The sequence below is a fragment of the Heterocephalus glaber genome, unplaced genomic scaffold, assembly GCF_053883595.1.
Source record: "Heterocephalus glaber isolate CG9 unplaced genomic scaffold, H.glaber_assembly_v1.0 deba00000613, whole genome shotgun sequence".
Classification (NCBI taxonomy): domain Eukaryota; kingdom Metazoa; phylum Chordata; class Mammalia; order Rodentia; family Bathyergidae; genus Heterocephalus; species Heterocephalus glaber.
The window spans coordinates 4,179,486-4,202,242 of record NW_028258152.1 but is presented as its reverse complement, the minus strand read 5'-3'; the positions used below and the strand labels follow the sequence as shown (position 1 = coordinate 4,202,242).

General features: G+C 39.3%; 1 protein-coding gene across 7 annotated transcripts in view; it reads left to right on the top strand.

Annotated features, from left to right (window-relative positions):
- Dclk2 (doublecortin like kinase 2) overlaps positions 1–22,757 on the top strand; it is a 148,478-nt gene that overhangs the window by 26,158 nt on the left and 99,563 nt on the right. For all 7 annotated transcript variants that reach the window (XM_004869163.4, XM_004869160.4, XM_004869162.4 and 4 more), the window contains exon 2: positions 798–1,132. In XM_004869163.4, coding sequence (XP_004869220.1) covers positions 798–1,132 — 335 coding nt within the window. The remainder of the gene's footprint in view (positions 1–797; positions 1,133–22,757) is intronic.

Below are 22,757 nucleotides of genomic sequence, written 5' to 3'. Positions count from 1 at the left end.
AAATTATGGTATCTTAACATACAATTTTGAAAATATTGAAACTCAAAAATTAGTAAACATTGAACTAATTAGCTAATAAAATGAATTTATGTTTCTTTCAGCTGCCAAAGCTTTTTCTTCACTTTTTGTGGTGCTTCATTAGTTGAATAAGTGATCTAATAACAGTGTAATTTAGTCAGCTAGGAGAAGTTGTAGTGATCACTGTTTGATTAGGACTGAAATGGTTTCGGAAGGAAATAATTTTAAAATTTCTTTACATGACTACTTTTGATATAATTACTTCTAGAAGAATAAGAGGTTTAGGGCCGGGGATTTAGCTCAGTGGTTCCACTGCCTGCGTAGAAAGTGCAAGGTCCCGAGTTTGATCCCTGGTACCAAAAGAAAAAAATGAATAAGATGTTTAAAAGTTACTTACTAGACTTTTGGAACTAGGAATACTTTAGAATTGTGCTGGTTCTGGTATTTCACTTTATGGCTAATGGTACAGGGAGGCAAAAGCCTGGAGAAATGAATTATCCCAGATGACACATTTGGTCAAAATAAAACCCAGATCTCAGCCGGATTTCCTGGTTGAGTGCTTTTCACCCTGTAATCCATGTTATTCTCTGAAAAACAATGTAGATCCTATTTAAAATAAAAGGAGGTGGGTGAATGCCAGAGGAAAAGGGCAGAGTAGTCGCCCTGTCCGAAATCTAGGTTTAGGAGCTCCCTTAGTGGGTTTCCAGCAGCTGCTTTTCAGACAAAATACATCTGTGGTGGGGATATCTGTGCTAATAAAATCAATTTGTGCTTTTTAGGTGAGAGTTACGTGTGTGCATCCAATGAGCCATTTCGTAAAGTCGATTACACCAAAAATATTAACCCGAACTGGTCCGTGAACATTAAGGGTGGAACAACTCGAGCGTTGGCTCCTGCCTCCTCCGTGAAAAGTGAAGTCAAAGAAAGCAAAGATTTCATCAAGCCCAAGTTAGTGACCGTGATTCGAAGTGGAGTGAAGCCTAGAAAAGCTGTGAGGATCCTTCTGAATAAAAAGACTGCTCATTCCTTTGAACAGGTCCTAACTGACATCACCGAAGCCATTAAGCTCGACTCAGGAGTGGTTAAAAGGCTCTGCACCTTGGACGGAAAGCAGGTAAGAGCTCAGCCGCCGGCTCTCTGGCTGCTTTCAAACTCTCCGGGCCACGCTGGTGCTGGAGCCAACAGCAGACATTGACAGGGTGCTGGAGATAATTCTGTTCTTCCTGTTCGAGAGGAGGGAGAGAAGAGGGGGGTGTCTTTATCATGAAAAATGTAAATGTATTTCATGTTTCCAAACATCTCAGAAGGGCACAGAGAAATGTCCATCATATACCTTGAGTTGTTGAACGGGAAATGTACGTTTCCGAAGGAAAGATGTAAGTTGCAGAGATATCCTATGTTAAGTGAGATGTTGTTTGTTTAAGATTAAGACTTTATTGTTGATAAGTAAAGTTTTTATTGGCTTGGGTGTCACAGAAGTCAAAATTAAAGGTATTTAATGTACTGTATTTAGAAAACCCTTTTGTCCCCATTTATGAAAAATACTTTTCAGAAGAAAGCACTTGTATAGGGTTGTCCATGTATATTTTGTACAGAGCAAGGAAGGCAATTAGCCAGCATTTCTGAATAGTGAGCACCAACTGCCCAGGAAAATCCAAGTCAGATTATGGTAACAGTTTGCGAGGGAATCTAGTGGACTAACAAATCTTGGGCACATTGCAAGAGCACATAAATAGGAGTTATAAAAATGGGGACTTTTGGGCTGGGGATTTAGCTCAGTGGTGCCACCGCCTGCCTTGCAAGCACAAAGTCCTGAGTTCGATCCCCGGTAAGCCCCCCCCCCCAAAAAAAACACACCAAAAATGGACTTTTCCTACAAAACTGATTGAAAGAAACATGACTTCTAAAGTGTATTTTTCTCGAATTTCCATAAAGTTGAATTATTTATATTTGCATTGTATGAAAACAGTTTGTGATATTAGTTTCTTCATTCCATTTTGTTTCTTCCCCCTAACATTTTTTAAAAGTATTTGGCTCTTGTATTGCTGAGAATGAATAACATGAAACACTGGAGCAGTGTCTTCCAGAAAAACCCAAAGTAGTTCCTAATTTCCAAGACCAGATCAAGTTACTAGGGTGTTTCCTGCAGCATTAACAACATTTTAAAAAACAGGCTCTGGAAACTAGTATGTATCTGAGTGGTAGAGTATATGCTTAGTATATCTGAGGCTGTGGTTCAGTCCCTAGCACCAAAGATAAATATATAAATAAAACATAGGCTTTGAAGATTAAAGTAGAATACGGTAAGATTAGCATGTTCAAATTAGTTAATGACTAGAGGGGATATACTACTTAGCAGCATGCTTCAAAATAGATTCACAGTATTAATGATAACAAACACTTTGTATAATGACGTTAGTAACCTAGTATAAGATAAAACACTGTAAGATTCACTTTACATGTAAATAAAAGTAAATTAGGCCATAAGAAAGAGTTATGAAAAATTATTATTTTATGTTTGCAGTGCACATGATTCATCATGGTGAGTTGGTACATGTGCATAACACATCTTAATTCTTTTTACATCCTCTCCCTCTGGGAAATTAGATAGATGTTTCTTTCTTTCTTTTTTTTCCCCATTAAGTTCACTGGTACATTTTAGGTATACAGTACAGTTATATTCATCATGGGGATCTTGTACCTTTACATGAGTCTCTTGGTTCTTATTTTTTCCCCTTCCCCTGCCCTCCTTTCACCCCCTCCACCCTTCCCTATTTGCAAAGATTTTGTTTCCATTTTTTCCTTTTCTCATATTTTTTCTTTTCCCTTCTTTCCTTTCCCCTAACCCTCCCACTTCCCCTGCTCTTTTAGACCTTTTCTTCCTGTTACGCAATTAGATAGATGTTTCTTGGTGAGCACAAGAAAGACAGGAAGTATAGACACAAATATTTAAGATACCTAACTGGAAGAAAAACCTAAATATGCCTAACTGGAAAAAATGACATAATCAGTAATTGAAGATGAGATTTTAGTAAGACTTCACATTTGAAATCTCCAAATGACATTCAGTGAAGTTAAAAAGTTGAATATTTCATTAAAATAGTAACTATTGAAATTTTAATAGTTACCTAAGAAATTCTCTTCAAAAATACTTCAGACTAGAAATATAAAAATGTTAACTAGGGCCGGGGATTTAGCTCAGTGGTTCCACCACCTGCCTCATAAGCACAAGGTCACAAGTTCGATCCCCGGTACCCCCCTCAAATGTTAACTAAGTGCAAACAACTCAGATCCTCAACATATTCAGAATAATGCAGTGTGATGAGCAGGATGCCTTCCAGAAATGAAAGGATTGCGTACTATTAAGCTCCTGTTTGCATGAGAGCTCTAGGGTAAAGCATAAAATCACACATATATAATCACAGAAAGATGTTGCAAAGACATTGGACAAAATACAAAATCTGTGTTCAGTTGCAGACTCAGTATTAAGCTGGGTGAGGTGGCTGATGCCTTCTAATCTCAGCAGGGAAGGAGGACCAAGCAAGAGGGTCGCAAGTTTGAATCCTGCCTGAGCAACTTATTGAGACCATTCTCAAAAATAAAACTAAAAAGGGCTGGAGGTGTAGCTCAGTTTTAGAGAGCCCCTGGGTTCGATTCTCAGTACTTTCCTCCCTAAAAAAAGGATTTACTGTTAAAAATTGAAAATGATTTATCTTGATACACTAAAAAATTTTCCTGTCTGAAAAGCCCAAAATATTACTAAAGAAATAGAATCTTGGAAGGATTTCTGTGGTGATCAACTCCAAGGTAACACCTGATGGCATCAATATTCCAATATTCTTCCCTAAATTATTCCTTTTTTTTCTTTTTCTTTTCTTTTTCTTTTTTTGGTGCCAGGGATTGAACTTGGGTCCTTGCACTTGGGCAGCAGGCGGCGAAACCACTGAGCTAAATCCCTGGCTCTTATTCCTGATTTTTATTTATAGTTTAATGTAGTTTGAGAAGGACTCTAAATGAGATTTGGGCACAAGGAGTAGGGTACCTGACAAAGTGATTTTACGTAAAAGTTAGTCTGGAAAAATAGGAAAATTTGAAAATAGTGATTAATGGGCAGTCATGCTACCAGATATTAAATCGTCATCCTTATACTATACCAAAAATAAATTCCAGGTGTTTAAAAAATATAGATGTCAAAGTGAAGCAGAAACACTAAGAAAACATGTCAATATTTTGATAAAATGGGAAAGGATTTTTCTCAGCATAAAAGTAGTGGGGAAATCACAAAGGGTAAGGTTGATTGGTTGGACAACTTAAAAATTAAAAATTTCTGGATGTCAGTTCAAAGATTTTTAGCTTGAGTATTTAATATGAAGCAGATAAATGCTGTAATAGAAGAATGTATAAAAGTTTAAACAATTTGAAAAGAATTATAAATAGCAAACATTAAAAAATGTTCTGGGATCCAGGGCTGTAGCTCAGTCATAGAATGTTCAGCATGTGCGAGACCTTGGGTTTGATCCCCACCCCCACCCTAACAAAACACAATCACCAAATTCAGTCTTGTGAATAACAGTGTGGAGTAAAGGTGAGATATTAGAGGGGCCTAGTGGCTCATGTACTGAGCGGCTGAGGCAGGAGGACTGCACGTTCAAGCCCACCCTGGGCAACTGAGTGACTTAGCAAGAACTTATCTCAAAAAAAGATGGTGAGATATTATTTTTAATGTTTAAAGTGGACAGGTTTATCAAAAAGAAAATGTCCATTGTGAGTATTCAGTGATTTGGCAGTATCAAATGGTGATGGAAGTATAAAATCTGAAAGCTTGATGGAAAGCAGTTTGAACTACTAGATGAATTTTACGAATTCGTCCTCAATATTGTGAGATGCAAACATATTATGCATAAGAATTTTCATCCCAGCATAAAAGCTAAAGATTTGAAACAGTCTAGGATCGCTGTATAAGGGAATAGTTAAATGATATCACTATGGAATTCATATTGACTGGCCTTTGAAGATTGTTTTGGGCACTATTTAAAGACGTGAGAAAATGTCAAATGGAAAAAGCAAGAAACTAGTATGGTTTCAATTTTGTTATAGAAAAGTGAAGGGAGAAGCATTTTTTAAAAAACATTCAGAAAGAAACAAAATTGGTATTGCCATCAGAAGTCAAATGTTTGATGTTCTGATTTCCACTGTCTTCTTCCTGAAGATCAAAACCAACACGAATTAATTATTAAAATTTTGATTTGTGGGGGCGGGGATTTAGCTCAGTGGCAATGCGCCTGCCTTGTATAAGTTCAGGGTCTTGAGTTCAATCCCTGGTCCTGAAAAAAATTTTTTTTTTTTGATTTGTGGCTGTACAGTGTTACAGATAGCACTTTTGTCATTGTTTACTCCCTATGAATTTAAGTACTATTTTCCATGTGCCAAGAAAAATTGTGTTATTAAATTTTCAAATAGCATTTTGGGGAAGAAATTATAGATTTCAGGGGTGTGTGTGTGTGTGTGTGTGTGTGTGTGTGTGTGTGTGTGTGTGTGTGTGTGTGTGTGTGTGTGTGTGTGTGTGTGTGTGTTGTACTGGGATTGAGCCCAGGGCCTTGCACATGCTAGGCAAGTGTACCAAGCCACACCCTACTGTCAGATTTTGGGGGTGTCAGGTGAACCTAGGGCCTTTGCCATCAGCTATCTCCCCAGCCCTTTTTAAAAATTTTTCCTAAGTTGGAGCTCAAACTTGATAGTATTTTTGCCTCAGCCTCCCAGAGTGTTCGGATTATGGGTGTGCTGCCACACCCAGCTCAGATTGGTTTTCTTTTTCTTTTTCTTTTTCTTTTTAATTAATTATTTATTTATTTTTTAATTTTTTTTTAATTAAATTCTTTTATTGATACATTGTAGGTATACAACACAATTACATTTCTCATTGGGAATTGTACCTTTACATAATGCATCTTGGTTCTTATTTTTTCCCCATTCCTAGCCCTCCCTTCACGCCCTCCACCCTTCCCTATTTACAAAGACTTTATTGCCATTTTTTCCATTTCTCAGCATTTTTCCTTTCCCTTCTTTCCTTTCCCCTGCCCCTCCCACTACCCCTACCCCTTTGGACCTTTTCTTCCTATTTTACATTATCGATTATTCATTCTAATCATTGGTACATTTTAGGTATACAATGTAATGACATTCATCATTGGAAATTTGCACCTTTACATAGTCTCTCTTGGTTCTTATTTTTCACCCTTGCCCAGCCTTCCCTTCAACCCCTCCAGTCCTCCCTATTTACAAAGATTTTGTTCCTGTTTTTCCATTTTCTCATATTAATCCCATTCCCTTCTATCCTTTCCCCTAGCCCTCCCACTTCCTTCCCCTTTGCCCCTTTTCTTCCTATTTCACATGACCTATTATACATTTCAGATTGGTTTTCATGGACACAGTTTTGGACACTCTGCTTTCAGAGTGCCAAGCTTCCTTTTTTTTTTGGTACTGGGGATCAAACTCTGGACTTTGCGCTTGCGAGGCAGGCAGTGGAACCACTGAGCTAAATCCCCAGCCCCCTATATTTTTATTTTATTTTTTTATACCGGGGATTGAACTCAGGTTCTTGCACTTTCGAGGCAGGCAGCAGAACCACTGAGCTAAATTCCCGTCCCACCAAGCTTCTTTTTAAATAGCTGTAGTTTTCTTGATGTTGACTAAATATTCTGCTACTGGTAGAGTTGCTGTTTTTCAAAACCTTAGTCTGCTTTTGGTTGATACTTGTTATCATTAGAAAGATAACATTAAATTTTGCTTAAAATAGATAAAGAATTGTTTAAGATTAATGCAAGCCTTTAAATGGATAATGTTCATTTTGATTCTTTTTTATAGAAGGATTTTTTTTTTCTCCTGGCTTGTTAACCACCTGCTCTCTGATCATTAAGAAAAGGACAGGTGTCCTTTGGTGAAGAGAAAGAAATGAAAAAGGAACTGAGATCTGCTAATGAGCTATCCCTTACAGCATTTTACACTGTCATCATTTTTCTTGAAGTACTGGAGATTTGACCCAGAGCCTTTACGCTGAGCTACATCCCCAGTCCCCTTTCTTTGTGTTTTATTTTGAGACAGGGTCTCACTAAGTTGCTAACCTGTACACTGCTTAAATTTTACATTGTTTTTCTAGTTACTTTGTATTGGGGTTTGTTTTCATTTAAGACTTAACCAATCTTTAATACAGGATAAAGATTAACTATCTTAGGGGCTGGGGATTTAGCTCAGTGGTTTCGCTGCCTGCTGTGCAAGCACAAGGACCCAAGTTCGATCCCTGGTACCAAAAAAAAAAAAAAAAAAAAAGATTAACTGTCTTTTAGGCAATTCAGAACCTATCCAAAGGGAGAGTTTAAGGGGCCCTGGTTTTCCTCTCTGGGCCTGGAAGCTTTGAGATTAAAGACGCGATAGTGTCATGTACCAGGAGTGTTTATGTTGTTAAAATGGGGAGCTTGAATCTTTTCTTGGCTTTAAAATGGATATACTACTATTGACACTACTTACAAGGTCTGACTTGGTTAGTACCATTAACTCTTATATTTTAACTTTATAAAATCACCTGAAATAAAATCATATTTTAGGATTTTATCTGTGCTAACACTGAGGTTTTCTTTTGCTTTAGTGGTTCTCAACTAGGGTTAACTCTACTGTCATCTGGTGGGTAGAGAGTAGCGATGCTGCTGACTATGCTGCAGTGCATAGGACAGCCACAGTGTAATTCTGTGTGGTTCTGAGTATTAATAATGCCGAATTTCAGAAACCCTGGTTTAGAGTAAGGGAGTGATTCAAAAGGAAGTGCTATCTGAATGTCGGCTTTGTTTTTAGACTACATGCTAAACTTTTGTTTCAGAACTTACAGATACTCAGAACCTGTCTGTCCACTTGTTGTCTAATGGATGCAGGTGTATTAGAATGCCATGGCTTATCGTTTTGCTTGCATTTTAGTCTTTGTCTTTGTTGTTCAGGGCTGACATATGGTTGAGTAGTATAGTCTTAAAAGAGATTAAGGAAAGACATTTCAAATGGTTTTACATGAATTTGAAGTGAAGTACTGTATAAGGGATCATGATTTAATCTTTTGCTTTTAAGTATTTAATACTTAAAGGTGATATCATGGCTATTGATCTAAAAATTACAACCTTAGAGTTAGGGGTATAGTTGGTGGTAGAGCAGCACTTACCTAGCATGCAAGAGACTCTGGGTTTGATCTCCAGTACTGTACAGCAAAACACATCTTAAATAGACAACCTATGTGTTTATAAAAATGGAACCACTAGAAATAATATGTAAAGAGAAGTCATGACTGTTTGCATAGTCATTTTCTTTTACCTTGCAGTTCATTTGGATTAAATGCTCCATGTAAATGTTTCTTCTCTAAACAAAACCTTAAACTTTGAAGTTTAAATAGATTACACAGAAAAGCAAGGCATTGTAGACTTCCTGAAAGTCCAAGTGACTTTCTCACAGCAAACTGCAATAGGGAGCATTCTTTGAGGTATTTTTATTCTGTTATGGGACCAAAAGTTCCAAATATAGCTTTTGTCCACATGTGTAAGAGATTCCAGCTTTTAGCTTTCCCAGAAACAGCAGTTTTAACATAAAAGAAACATATTTCGTTGAATTTTGGAACAAGTTGGTTCTTGTCACAGGCAGAGGCAAAACAGACTCAGAAATTGCTTACAGTTGATGCTTTGGAGGTAAAATACTTCCAGACTGCAGGAGCACTGCCAGTCTCACGATGCCCACGTGCAGAAGGTACTCTAGGATCCTGACAACTTTTGGAGTGCCTCCATCCTCAGCCATCTTAGGGGTTTGGAAGGTGTTCAGCCATCTTAGGGATTAGGAAGGTGTTCAGCCATCTTAGGGGTTAGGAAGGTGTTCAGCCATCTTAGGGGTTAGGAAGGTGTTCAGCTTCACTTTTTAAACACCTTAACGATTTCATGGGTGCTGTGATAGAATGGTTATTTTGTGCCTTTATTTTTCTGGACTCACATTTCCTAATGAAGGTTCGTCTCTCTAATGACCAAAGCATACTTATGTAAAGCAGTGTCTTCTCAAAAATTGCTACATAAAAACCATGTGTTCATAAGTATTTTCTATCATTCAGTTATTTCTGATACAATTCTTCCTTGAAGAATTGGTTGCAGTTTTTACATTGCTCCAATGTTTGCATTTCCTTTGGTAGATGTTAGAAACCTAGGCAACTCTGTTTTATCTTATTAGACACATTCCTGTCCAAATATGGTTAGCTACCTACCTCAAGTGGTAGACAGTTTATCAGAGGCAAGAATCAACAGATGAAGAGCAACAAATTTTTCAGAATAGTTGGAAGTACAGGTACAGCTAGGGGAAGACAATGCCATATTATTCTGGGATTCCTGCTATAAGGACACTTTCTTGGATTTTAAAAGAGGGGGGCGTAGCTTAATATTTGTTGAACCCCTCTCTCTGGTAAGTGGGAAGAAAGAGGGAAATATTTATATATCTTTCTTTTTTAAAGAAAAATTTTAAATTTAACCATTGTTATTTCCATTGTAAAGCAATTTCCCCAACCTTAAATAATGGTTTTTTCCCTTTTAATGGGAAACTGAAGGAAAACACTGCAGTCCTGACAGGTAGTTACTGCAGTTGCAGATCAGAAGAAATATTTAAAAGAAACAATTTTAACTTCCAGTGAGCTTTGCAATGAAAAGTGTGGGTGAGAAAAAATGACATCATTGCCAACTTTTTTCTTCATTATTCCTTTGATGTCTAAGCTAGAGTCACACATCCATAGAGCGTAAAGAATGTGATAAACCAAGTGAAATAGCTGAAATGTTACATGCACATTTTGACGCCCGAGGTGGTATTTTTTGTTATAAATGTATTTGTCATCAGTTATACAATGGTTATTACAATGCTATTATATATGTATTTAACAGATTTTAGGCTCTAGAATAATAGCTAACAGCTTGGTTCCTTGATAGATAATAACTAATATCTAATTACGCCTGGCACACATTAGTGCTTTGTATTAGTGTTCTCCACTTGTCTCAGTGATTTTAAAGAGTTAGGAACTAAAATTCCCGTTTTACAATTAGGAAATTGAGTCAGAGAGAGATCCAGTAACCTACTCAGAATTTTGCAGCTGGTGGTGGAGCTAGGGTTCATACCCAAGGGGGAAATTTCAGAGTCCACAGTCTTTTTGGCTGTGCTCTGAGCCCCCTGGGTCATACGCTGTGGGAGGCTGCAAGGGTAATGAACAAAACAGATAACTAAAAACCTAATCAGGTGATTTCAAAAAATTATTGTAGGGGGCCAAGGATTTAGCTCAGTGATTCCACCACCTGCCTCACAAGCAGAAGGACCTGAGTTCGATCCCTGGTACCAACCCCCCCCCCAAAAAAAATTATTGTAGGTTTTAGAATGCTACAGTTTCACCTGATATTTATCTAAAATCTGTGTAATAATAGGTTTTTGTTATGAAATTATACTTTGGGAACCCAAAGATAAAAAAATAGGTTAAAAAGTAATTATATGCTTGATCAAAAGATGACCCTTAGAATTATTTTTTAATTTTAATTTTTTATTTTTTTGGTACTGGGGATCGAACTGGGGACCTTGCGCTTGTGAGGCAGGTATGGTGCCACTGAGCTAAATCCCCGGCCCAGTATACATCGTTTTTGCATGGTTTTGTATGTGGTCATGTATCCTGCATTTCTCACTTATTTACTTTTTGTTGTTATATAGTCTTCATATTTCATACTTGAAATAATTGTATGTTCAACTGGTTAGACACACCATAATTTACTTCACTTATTGTTGGATGTTTGAGTTGTTTCTAATTTATTTTATCTTCTGATCATCTTGGCTGTCTGTAGATTTCAGCATGCTTTTTTTTTGGTACTGGAGATCGAACTCGGGTCCTTGTGCCTACAAGGCAGGCGGCATAACCACTCAGCATACTTTTAGATGATTTCCTTTTCATAGGATAGATTACTACAGGTAGGTTACTGGAAGAGATCCTAAAGTATTTTGGGGCTGAAGAGGTACTATCTCAGCTGTGGATAAAGTCCCAGTTGGCAGAGTCATGGACATGTGTCGTGTATTTCTGTAGCAGGGAGAACTTAAACTGGCATAGACATAACATCCAGGTACAATGTATTCCTTTAATTTGCTGCATGGAGGAAAACATTCTGCAAAATTTCTGTTATAAATCGAGGCTCACCTGTATTCCTCTTATACCTCCACTTTTGCTCTTTTTTGCTGTAGAAATTGCTTTAATGAAAAGAAAATAGCCATTTTGCTTGGTATCTGTTTTATGCCCTTAGCAAGGATTGATTTACCTACTAGTCTTGAAAATATTAAGCTTAGTAGAAAAAACACAAAAATTTTTTTTTACCAAGTGGCTCACAGTATGGTACTTGTCATTTTAATGTTGAGCAGAGACCTGCCATTTCATTTAATGCTTGCCTTACAACTTTTGCCTTGATGCCAGTCTTATGAGTAGTCCTGATGTTTGGTAAATTTAAGTGATTTACTGCTTTATAACATTCTAACTCTGACTCAAGGAGATTACTTGTAATGCTTTGTAAAGTTAGTTGATTGCTTTTGGTTATAACTAACTTTTGGATTTGTTTTGTTATTGTATCTTATCAATGCCTGTTGTTAGCAGTTTCTACCAATATATAAAATATGTATTACTTTATATGGTTCATTAGGTTTCATGCAATGGTCATTTATTCATTGTGCCTTTTGGTTAAAAACAAGGGCAGATGCAAAATTAGCATAGTATTTTAGAATATATAGCTGACCTAGAAATTCAGTCCAGCATGCTGATTCAAAAATGAGAAGTATTTAGGGATTCAAAACAGCCTTTGAGAACCTGTGAAATCTGTGATTCTCTTCCAGGTAAAAACTGACTCAGAATTTTACATATCACTGCTCACTTTAGAACCTCCTTTTAGACTTCTTTTACTCTTACTTTTGGTAGGAGAAAGTGGTTATTTTCAGCCTTTGATTCTTCTAGAGAGCAAAGGGTGAGCTTCACCATGCTTGTCCTCATTCTTAAGGTGCTACTTGGTGGAAGAGAATTAATTCAATCTGAATTTTAAAATTACTTCATGAGGAAAACGTGAGGTCCTATTTGCTTTTTCAGAAACCACAGTTTTCCAGATTTAAAAGTTAACCTTACACATTTTTTTTTTTCAAATAAGAGTACCACACTCAAAGCAGCAAGCCTAGGCTTCATGAGTATGCTCCCTGTGTATTTTTAGGACATTTAATTGTAGTGTGATACAGTTGCCAGACTCTGCACAAAGTGTGGAGAGCTCTGCACCATTAGACGTTCGCCTCCACAGAAGTTTAATTTCTGAGCCTAAGTACTGTGAGCAACAGAGAGACGCCTACCCAGGAGTGCTCAGTTTTTCTGTGCATTGCAGGCCTGTCTTCAGACTTGGAAGATTTTATTTTAAATTTTCTTTTTTAAAAAAAATTTTGTGGTTTATGGCATGCTTCTCTAAATGTGAGCATAAAGACATTTGATTCTATTTGAAAATACTGTTCCTGTAGTTTGCCCACATGCTAAGTCATTAAAGTGCCATTTTTAGTATGAGTTATGGGGGATATTTAAGTATCTATGTGTGGGTACATAACTGAAGCTAATGTTAGTTACATGGTTGGGTTTCTGAAGAGATAAGTTTATAAAACACCTAATCTTTAGTAGTCCTTCTGTTTTATATATATTTTGTGGTAAATTATCATGGCTGATAACATGCTATTTTGAAAATGCAAATAGACAGTTTTTCCTTTTTTTATAGAAAGCAAAAGTTGTGTAGCAAATTTGTACAACCCTATTTAGGTAACTTAATCCAAATTTTAACATTTTTAACATTTTTCTATGCCCCTTAATACAGTAGCCGAGATTTTTCATGCAAACCAAAGATAAAAGTTTAAAATTTTTCTAGAAGTTAAAAGTGAGTTTTGCTTCCAGAGGATTCCCACTTGGACAGCATCAGTCAGTGTCGCCATAGCTCCTCAGACTTGTGGGGATCAGGGAATGTGGTCAGTGTCATCTGCGTGTACGGAGGCGATTGTATGCATTGGAGTCCAGAAAATACAAGTTGAAATTTGATTTAAATATATTCTTTACCTGTGACACTCTTCCCATTGGAATGAGACAGGGTACATGCTTATGCAGTAAGGAATGTCCTTAGCGATTTCAAATGACGGGAAAGCTTAGTCACCAGTGTTTAAGACAAGGTAGTGATTTCAGACTCTTTCCGCAATTGTCCCTCAATTCTCAGGATCATCCCACATTAAGTTTATGTCCACGTTTCCACTGGATGAAGGTTACAGAGCTTGTTCAAGGAACTTTTGTCCTTTGATTTTGGGTTGCTCTCTTGAATGTAATATTTTCACTTTACAAGCCTCAAGACTTTTTAAAATCTGTTCTCTGAGCAGTTTCCTGAGACTCAAAGAACAATCAGTTTTACTACCCCTTACAGTAATTCCTGATCGTCTTTTAGAAGCTGTCACATAGTATGATTACTTACTTTGTTAAACTTGGCTCTGACGAGCTTCCTAAATTTTCCATAAACTTATATTTACCCTCAAATTATGAAGAATGACCATCAAAGATATTCAAAGACTCTAATAAAAGAACATAAAATGTCCAAAGTTGTCCATACTATTTTAAGCTAATGTTTGGTAATGGGAAAACAATTCAAAATTGTGCCTATGTTTTATAATTATCTAAAATATGTATGCACATAGGCAAATACCGTAAAACAGTTTTCTTGGTTTTGGGATTATGGATGACCTTTATGAAAATTTCCTTTATTACTATGCTATGCAATAACTGTATTTTTGATATCAACATGATTGAATTTTATGAATAGACTCACAAAGGAGTCAACTACTATTCAGATTTCATTTGAATTTTTCCAGTTTTCTCATTTATATACTATTCTCTCTTTTTTTTTGGTATGGGGAATTGAACTCAGGACCTTGCGCTTGCGAGGCAGGCGCTGGAACCACTGAGCTAAATCCCTGGCCACCCCCCCACTTTTTTTTAAAGACTAGGTCTCACTGTATAGTCCAGGTTGGGCTTGAACTCTTTGTAGCCCAAACTGACCTCAAACTGAGGTCCTCCTTCCTCAGCTTCCTGAGTCCTGTGATTATAGGCATGTGCCAGCTTTTCATAAGCCATTCTAAATGTTTGTGAACATTGGGCTTTGATAAGACAGAAAATGATTTTTTGGCTAACGAGGAACTGATTCATTCAAACATTAATATTTTGTGGCTGGTCTGTTCTGGGCACTCTACTCGATACTTGAGGAACAAGTGTAGATAAAACAAGGGCTCTGCTTTTGAGGAACTCATTGCGTAAAAAGATAGACAAGGACTATAATTGCAAGACAGTGATTCTGTTATAGGCCAGGGGTGATGCAAGGGACTGTGGTCAGACATGGAAGGGGAAGCTAACTTTTTGTGGATACATTAAAGTTCTTCATAGGGGAGGTGACCAGTTTATCACAGGTGTCCAGGAGTGGAATAACATGTTTTCATGTGGTGCTTTAGTTTACAAAGAGTAGCTCAGATGCTGGAATATGTACCTCTGATCCTTTAAATTATTTTCAAAGATGTTTTTAAGTTTTAAATTTATTTTTAACTTTTTATTTGAAATTACTCCGGACTTATAAAAAAGCATTGCACAGCTAGGCATGGTACTACACCCCTGTAAGCTCAGCATCCTCAGAGGCTGACACCGGGAGGAGCACAAGTTCAAGCCCAGTGTGGGCAGTCTAGCAGGTGGTGAGACCTTTTCTCAAAATAAAACATTTTAAAAAGGGCTGGGGACGTAGTACAGTGTGAAGGTCCTGGCTTCAGTCTCCAGTGGCATAAAAAATAAAATACTGCACAAATTGAAGAGTCCTTATGCCTTCCATTCAGCTTTCCCTAATAACATGTTCCATCACAGTACAATTATTTAAACCGGGAAACTAACAGAGATAATACTGTTAGTTAATTTGTAGACCATATTTGAAACTTGGCTAGCTATCTCCTCGGTGTCCTTTTGCTACTGCAGGGATCCACATTGCATTTACTTTTCATGTCTCCTTAGTCTTATCTGGTTTATGGTAATTCTTTTATCTTTGTCTTTCATGACCTTGATACTTTTGGGTTCTGGCCAGTTATTTTGTCCGACACCTTTCAGTTTGGAGTTTTCTGGTGTTCTCTTATAATTACATCAGGTTGCGAATTTTGGGCAGAAATATTGGAGTGCATCCCTATCAGAAGATTCATGATCTCATTGTCTGTCTCATGGCTGGTAAGGTTTCTGTCAATCACTTATTGTTTGGTAAGTTTTCTCACTGTAAAATTACTATTTTCCTTAATACAAATAAATGAACACGTATGTGATGAAGATAGTTGAGAATGTGCACATGTTATATTTTCCCCTGTACTTTACCCATTAACGTTAGCATCCACAGATTCTTGTCCGTGGAAAACATGACATTTGCACATTTTCAGTGTGGCACTGGAGATGGAAACCAGGACCTTCACACTGAACTACATCCCCAGCCCTTTTTAAAATGTTTTATTTTGAGAAAAGGTCTCACCACCTGCTAGACTGCCCACACTGGGCTTGAACTTGTGCTCCTCCCGGTCTCAGCCTCCCAGGATGCTGGGATTACAGGAGTGCACTCATTTTCCCTGTACCTCGGTTGTCAAGTCTCTCGGGGATCACACATCTGGAGCATTGTTTGGGAGGGAATACTGCCATTGTAGGCAGAGACCGTCTTTCATTAGGTGCCTCTGGACTGCAGGATGCTTTTCCTCTGCCTCTCCCTCACCCGACATAACCGCGCATGGTGTGTGCCTGTCAGGGAGAGCTATGTTGGGGAAAACACCTGCCATTGCAATATGAAGGGCACCATGATGTTACGCCCCCAGTAAGACTTTCCACTTATGAATGCCTCAATGGGTATAAGTTGTGGCAAAAAAGAAACTTGAGTACAAGGTGTTCCCTGGCAGCAAAAGAAAAGAATACTTTTTCTTAGAATCATTAGTGCTATGGAAAACAAATGGTTCATTCTTCATGAGTCAGGACATGATATAATTTATTGGCCTAAGTGTTAAATGCCTCTGTATAATGATGGTGAACCTCTTAGAGCTCTCCATGGTACAAATAGCCCACTGCAGCACATGTGCCATGGGTTCACCACTGCTGCTGTGTACTTTGGGTAATAAATGTTATCAGAAGTACAACTCATTTAAAATATTTTAATAAAACAATAATTTCAGTAATTAAATTTGATATTTTAATGTTTTAATTATTTATTTAAATATATTAAAATAAATTAATTTATTTTTTCTGGTACTGGAGATCGAACTCAGGACCTTGCGCTTGCAAGGCAGGCACGGTGCCACTGAGCTAAATCCCTGGCCCAATTTATTTTATTTTTTAAAAAAAATCAATTGTACTTTGTCCTAAAATCAAAACTTCTTTACTCTCAGAGATAGAAATCACTTTGAAGAAGTGCCTAATCTCCATTAATGATTTGGCTTTTCATACAATGTGTTTGCAGTTTTTGTGCTGATATATGTAGTTTAATTTGGTGACATGCAATTTTGTATTGTCTAATGGTTCCTAGTTAATGGGTTCTTCAAACTATATTTAGAGCAATATAGGCACTCATATAGAGAAATGAAACCAAGATTAATAAGTTCACAGGCATTTTGCATGGAAGTTCTATGTAGTACAATCCCCTTGTAGAGCAGATGTCCAATGAATCTGGATGCTGAAGTGAGACCGTGGGGCTCTGAAGTCCATAGTATTCAGAACGCAAAGGAGGTGAGGGCTGGGCTTTTCAGGCATTATTCTCTTTTTGGTGAGGAAATGTAAAACACATGACACAATGAGAGGGTGAGGGTGCTGCTACAGAGCTACTGCCTTCAAGAGCTGAAAGAGTACATGAAGAGTGTGGACTGGAGTTTGGGAAGCTGATGTGGAGATTGTTCCTATCCACCACCATCCCTGCCTCTCCTCTCCCACCCTACACACACACACACACACACACACACACACACACACACACACACACACACACACGCACACATGGCAACAGCAGGAAATGCAGACAGATGGCAGTACGATGGAGAAATGAGAATGTCAGGACATAGTAGGAAATGAGCTGCTGGAGGAAATTGGAGGTAAGGATGGTCTTAAGTTCAAACGGGGCTCTATGGAGAGACAGCATCAACTTTTAATGAAATAGTGATGCAATGAAAAGTGTTTTGGGGTTACTGTCAGCTGGACTGATGCTGAAGTGGAAAGAGGAGCACCAACATCACCCATCCTCTGATCTCAGGTGTGGTAAAGACTCAGACCATAGAAGTGGGATGCAGACAGAGGTGTAGACTGAGGGCAAGATCGCTAACCTTAGACCACTGGAAAAATCCAAGAATGCTAAGAACAATGAAGCTTTGCTACTGTTGCTCTTATGCAAAGTGCTAAACCACAGAGCTGGTTTAAGCATTCCAGCATAGAGACATTTTTCCTTTGGCTATACTGGCATTTAACCCAAGGCTATGTACTGAGCTACAATCCCAGCCCTTTACTGTTTTCTGTTTTGAGATAGAGTCTCACTAAGTCCCTAAATTGCATAGGCTGGGCCTGAATTTGTGACCCTCCCACCTCAGCTGCCCAGATTGCTGGGATTACAGGTGTGCACTGTCGTGCTTGGCTCCAGTTTAAGAACTCTAAATGTTCTGGTTTCCTAAGGGCTCACTAATGGTTAAATAGGCAGAAATATCAAGGACCAAATGTATGCTTCACAGTAGGTGGGTCATTTCATTAAGCGTGCATGTGCATGGCAGCTCCTCATTATGCAGGAAAGAGCCAAGTACATTTTCTTCCAAGAATAAATTATATGTATTTTTTTAAAATACCCCTTTCACTTTAATGTTAGCCTAATAAAATAATGTTTTTGTTGAATTGAAAGCACAGATTCCTTGTGTGGGAGATTTAAAAAACAGTAGATGTTCTTTGTGTGAAGAAAAACTATTGTTTCTACCTAGGTAAATGTGAACCTAGTTTATGGAGCAAAGTTCCTTATTGCGCTGCTAACCCCTGACAAGAGAACCGCATCTTGACTGCAGCACATTTTGCAGTGTGTGAGAACCCATGAGAAAATCCTGTAAGGAAATAACTGAGGCTCATTTGAATCTCTTGTCAGAGCCCAAGGCATCCCAGGTGTTACCAGAGGGATTGGGGCCTAGAGTCACTTTCCTTGTGGGAAAACCATTTTGTTAGAGGCAGAAATGCTGCGGAGTCCTAGAGAGACTGTCCCAGACCCTGGTCCTTGCCCACTGTGCCCCAACAGGCCCCTCAGGCCTTCTTTTCTCTGTACCAGGTGCTTCCCTTCCACAAAAGGGTGCCTCCCCTTTGGGACGAACCCCCTTCCTCACACTGTAGGAGACATGTAGCAGAATTGGCTCCATATTCGTGGGGCTCCATGTAAAATGGAAAGGTGGACCCCTTGTAAAAGGTTAGTAAGAAATTCAAGACAAGAAGATCAGAATATTTAGCCCAGCCTGGGTGCCTTCCCTGTATGTCTCAGGCCCACGAAGCCAGCCCTGTGTGTGGGTTAAACTGTGATGTCCTTTCTATCCAGGTCTTGGGAGGCATGGGGGTTGGCTGGCCTCCACTTGGGAGGAAGGCGGGGCTCTTGAGCTGGCTGCTGTTTCCCCCACCATGGTCTGGTGCTGAGAGAGGGGCAGCTTCCACCCTGTTCTGCGCACAGATGGCCAGGTTCCTAGGAGCATCATGCGTACAAGCCCGGGTGAACTCCCAGCCCAGCATGGAACGCCAGGTGTCTGCTGCAGAATACAGGGGCAACTGCAGACATTTGTGGGAGATGTGCACTGCGAATCAGGCTGTTCCGGTGTCATGGAACCTCATGTGGAGCACAGTATTAGAGATAGGGTTCATTTTAGAAACAGATGCAAGATTGGAAAGCATTCAGTGGCAGGGATAGCATAGTCGAGTCTCATTGTGTTTTATAAAGCTGGTGTTAACACTGAGTTAGAAAATGTGGAGCCACTTATCCTACGAGAAATATAAGGCGAGGTTCCTAAGTGCCTCAGCTCACAACATTTTCATCAACCAGTCCACATGTCACCTCGGGTGTCTTTTTTGGGGGGTGTATGTGTCTTTTTTTGAAGACACCTTACTTAGTGTATACTGCTGACCCATCAGCATCAAACTGAGGCCAGCAGTACTCAAGCCTGATAAAAGGTTCTCTCCTAGTTCCCCATAAGGAACATCGCAGCTTTCTTGTACTTAGGAACACCCGGCACATCAGCACTGTGCTTGGGAACTGATGAACAAATAAATCTCCGGGAACAAGAAATGTGTGGAACTAAGTAGACTGAAATAGATGCTTGTTTACAGCATGGGAGCTGAACCGAGGGAGGGGGAAGCACTGACTTGTTCCTCCTCAGTGCAGGACATGTGAGGAAGCTCAAAAGTTTTATTGCTCTGTGTCCAATGACCACTAATGGGCCACAAATACTGATTTTAGGATTAAAAACAAATTTTAGCAAGTAGATAAATTTGCAAGTACAGAACCTGTGAATGATGCAAATTAATCGTACTTTGAACTACCATGTAGTAGTGAACAGGTCTGTAATGCAAAACCAGCTATCAACATGGCAGAGAAGTTCACAATTTTTAAGGAGACACAACAGGAAATAGTACTGAAGTCATGTTTTGTTTATTTGGAAGAGTTCTGAAAATGGAAAAAAATCTGTCAGCATTCCCAAATGAAACCTGAAATGCATATACTCTGATAAGGGAATGTAAACAAGATGTTGTGGGTTTGATAACTGGTTGTGCTAATAACAGTCATTAAGTGTAGCGAATTACAATGTGTAAAAATAAAATGTTCAATTAGTAGCTGGTGGCGTTTGATTCAGTTCATGAATCATCTCACGCAAACAAGATTATGACGAAGTGAGGAGATGCGGGGAGCACAGGTCAGATGGGAAAAGGGCGTGAGGGCTTTGTGTGCTTTTACAGGAAACTGATGTAGCCCGGGATATTATCCTTTGCACTCAGAACAAAGGAGTCCTTCGGAAAACAGAATCCACACAGTGTTTGTGATGGAGACAGTGTTGACATCCAGGAAGTGAGAATTATACATCTTGAAGTTATTCCCTTCTGAATGTCAATTTTGTGTTCCAAATGTTTTGAATCACTCATGGTAAAGATTATTTTTATGAAATAAGCAGATTAGATAAGGGCAGTGGTTGGTGTTGACAAGATAGCTGAAAATGATGTCCTATGAAAATTTCAGTCACTCATAGTGATGAGTTTTTTTTTTTTCTGTGAAGGGTGCTTATGTCAGTGTTTTGGGGTTTCTAAAATTTTATTTTGTTTTCTATTTTGGTTTCACCAAGTTGCCCGATAATACTTTTGAAACAGTTTTGTGTAGAGATGGTACAACACCTGGGTAGGATCTATAATGGCTTTTGTGCAGAAGAAGTTTTAAGAGGACTTAGAGGTATAGCTCAGTGGTAAAGTACTTATGCATGCTTAGCATGCATGGAGCTGTGGGTTCAATCCCCAGCGCCAAAAAGAAAAACCAAACAACAAACAAAAACAGGGTTAAATATTTTTTAAAATTTATTTTTCTGAATTCTGAAAACTCGGGCTTTCTGTAGCTTGGAGTGCTATGAGGCTGCAATTTTGCTTTGTAATTTCCCATTCCAGCCCTTCCCAAGCCCTGAGTTCCTTTTCCTGTGTAGTCTTCTAGTGAGCAATGAAGCCCATTTTCCTTTTCGATCCTGTTTTGCTCTTTAGATGAGTGTGTCAGTCAAAGAATGTAAGGGAGCACCGTATTCATCCATTTTTCATTACTATAAGGAAGTTCCTGAGGCAGGCTAACTTTATCATTAAAAGAAGTTTAGCTCACAGTTTTGGAGACTGGAAGTCTAGACAGTGAGGCACTTGCTCTGCCAAGGACCTTGTTGGCCAGGTCACCTCCTGATGGATGGCAGTGGTGTGAGCGAAGGTAGGAAGCAATCACATCTCGAAAAGGAAGCCAGAGAGAGACTGAGGTCCTGCAGCCCCTTTGGAAGGCCCCAGTGACCTCCACTAGACCCATCTCCCTGCGCACCACGTTGAGGACCAGACTCCCAACTTAGGAACCTTTGAGTGGGGAGGGGATAGCATCCAAATCAATCATAGCAGGCACCTAACCCACACATGGCAGAGAAAGCCACTTGAAGGAAGCATAAAAGTTCATTCACTTTGCAGATACATACAAGTGTCTTCTGTGAATGAAGGATACAAACACCTGTGAGTAAGACAGTCTCTGCTGTCTCAGAACCTGAGTTCCAGTGGGGTTGTTACCAGACCCAGCTCTACCTATTCGCTGCTCGGGAGCCCAGAGTTGGTGGGAAGGAGGAAATCAGTTTCATTCAAGGGCTGGCACCTTGGAGGATGGGGCTGTGTCCTCAAAGCTCCATCTCAGGGAGCACAGGCATGGGAGGGCCTCTCTAGGGAAAGGAGGAGACGCAGGAGGACTGTGTGCTAAGGGGTCTTGGGTATCCAGGCTACATGTCTCTTATTTTTTCTCTGGCGGGAACCTGGCCTCCTGGGGCTAGTTTCTTTGTTTTTGTTTTTTGCTTTTTCCTCTTCACTGTTTTTTGGAGGTACTGGGGATTGAACCCAGTGGCTCCTGCATGCCAGACAAGTGGTCCTCACCCCTGGGCTACCTCCTCAGCCATTTCTAAATTTATTTTAGCACAGGATTTCCCTCAGGTCTCACTAAATTGCCCAGGCTGGCATTGAACTTGTGATCTTCACGCCTTGGCCTCTCATGTAACTGGGATTACTACAGCCATGTACCTGTGGTGCTGTAGACAAACACATTACCTTTCTGTAAGTTAAACCTCACAGCAACTTAACACGCGTTGTGCTAGTTGATGCCTGGGTCTAAAGAATAAGCAGGAATATTTTCATTCTTATGTTGTCAGAAGGTCATCAGATGTTCTGGGTTCTGAAAATCTGAAGATTGTTGAGCAATGAACATCTTAGTCATTTAGGCTCAGCTTTTCTTTAGAATTTAGAATGCTGGGCAAAGGGAGGGCCCAGAACCTTTTGAAAGGCATGGGGAGAGGACTTAACAACCTTTACAAGGGTACTGGATGAAGCAGATAAAAGGCAGGTCCGTGCAGGGTAGCAGTTCTTATCATGAAAGGAGCGCTGAAGACAATAAAGAAGGTCTGGAATCGCTGCTGTGTCCGAGGAGGAGAACTCTGAGGAAGCAGTGTTGAGGGTCCAAGTGAGGTGGGAACTGTGGATGCATAAATGGCCTTGTGAATGTACTACAGAGCCTTGTAACTTTCTTGAGTTGCTTCTGTTGGCCTGGGTAAGGTACAAAAAAATGGAGAGAGTTGGGGTGATCAAGAATTTGGGGTTTTCTCAGTTAATGGGCACCGAGAGGACAGTTCAGTGATGAGCTGATTGGGAAGGAAGGCAGGTGAGGAGTCTGACAGGAGGAGGGGATGAATGTGGTGGAGGGAGTAAGTCCCAAAGGTTGATGTCTAGGTGTAGTGAGACTGACAGGGTGAGGACAAAGTGTGTGACCGTGGGGGAGGTTTTATTTTAAGGATTCAGAAATGGGGTCCCTCAGAATGACAGCCCAGGGTATGGCCATGGGCTATCG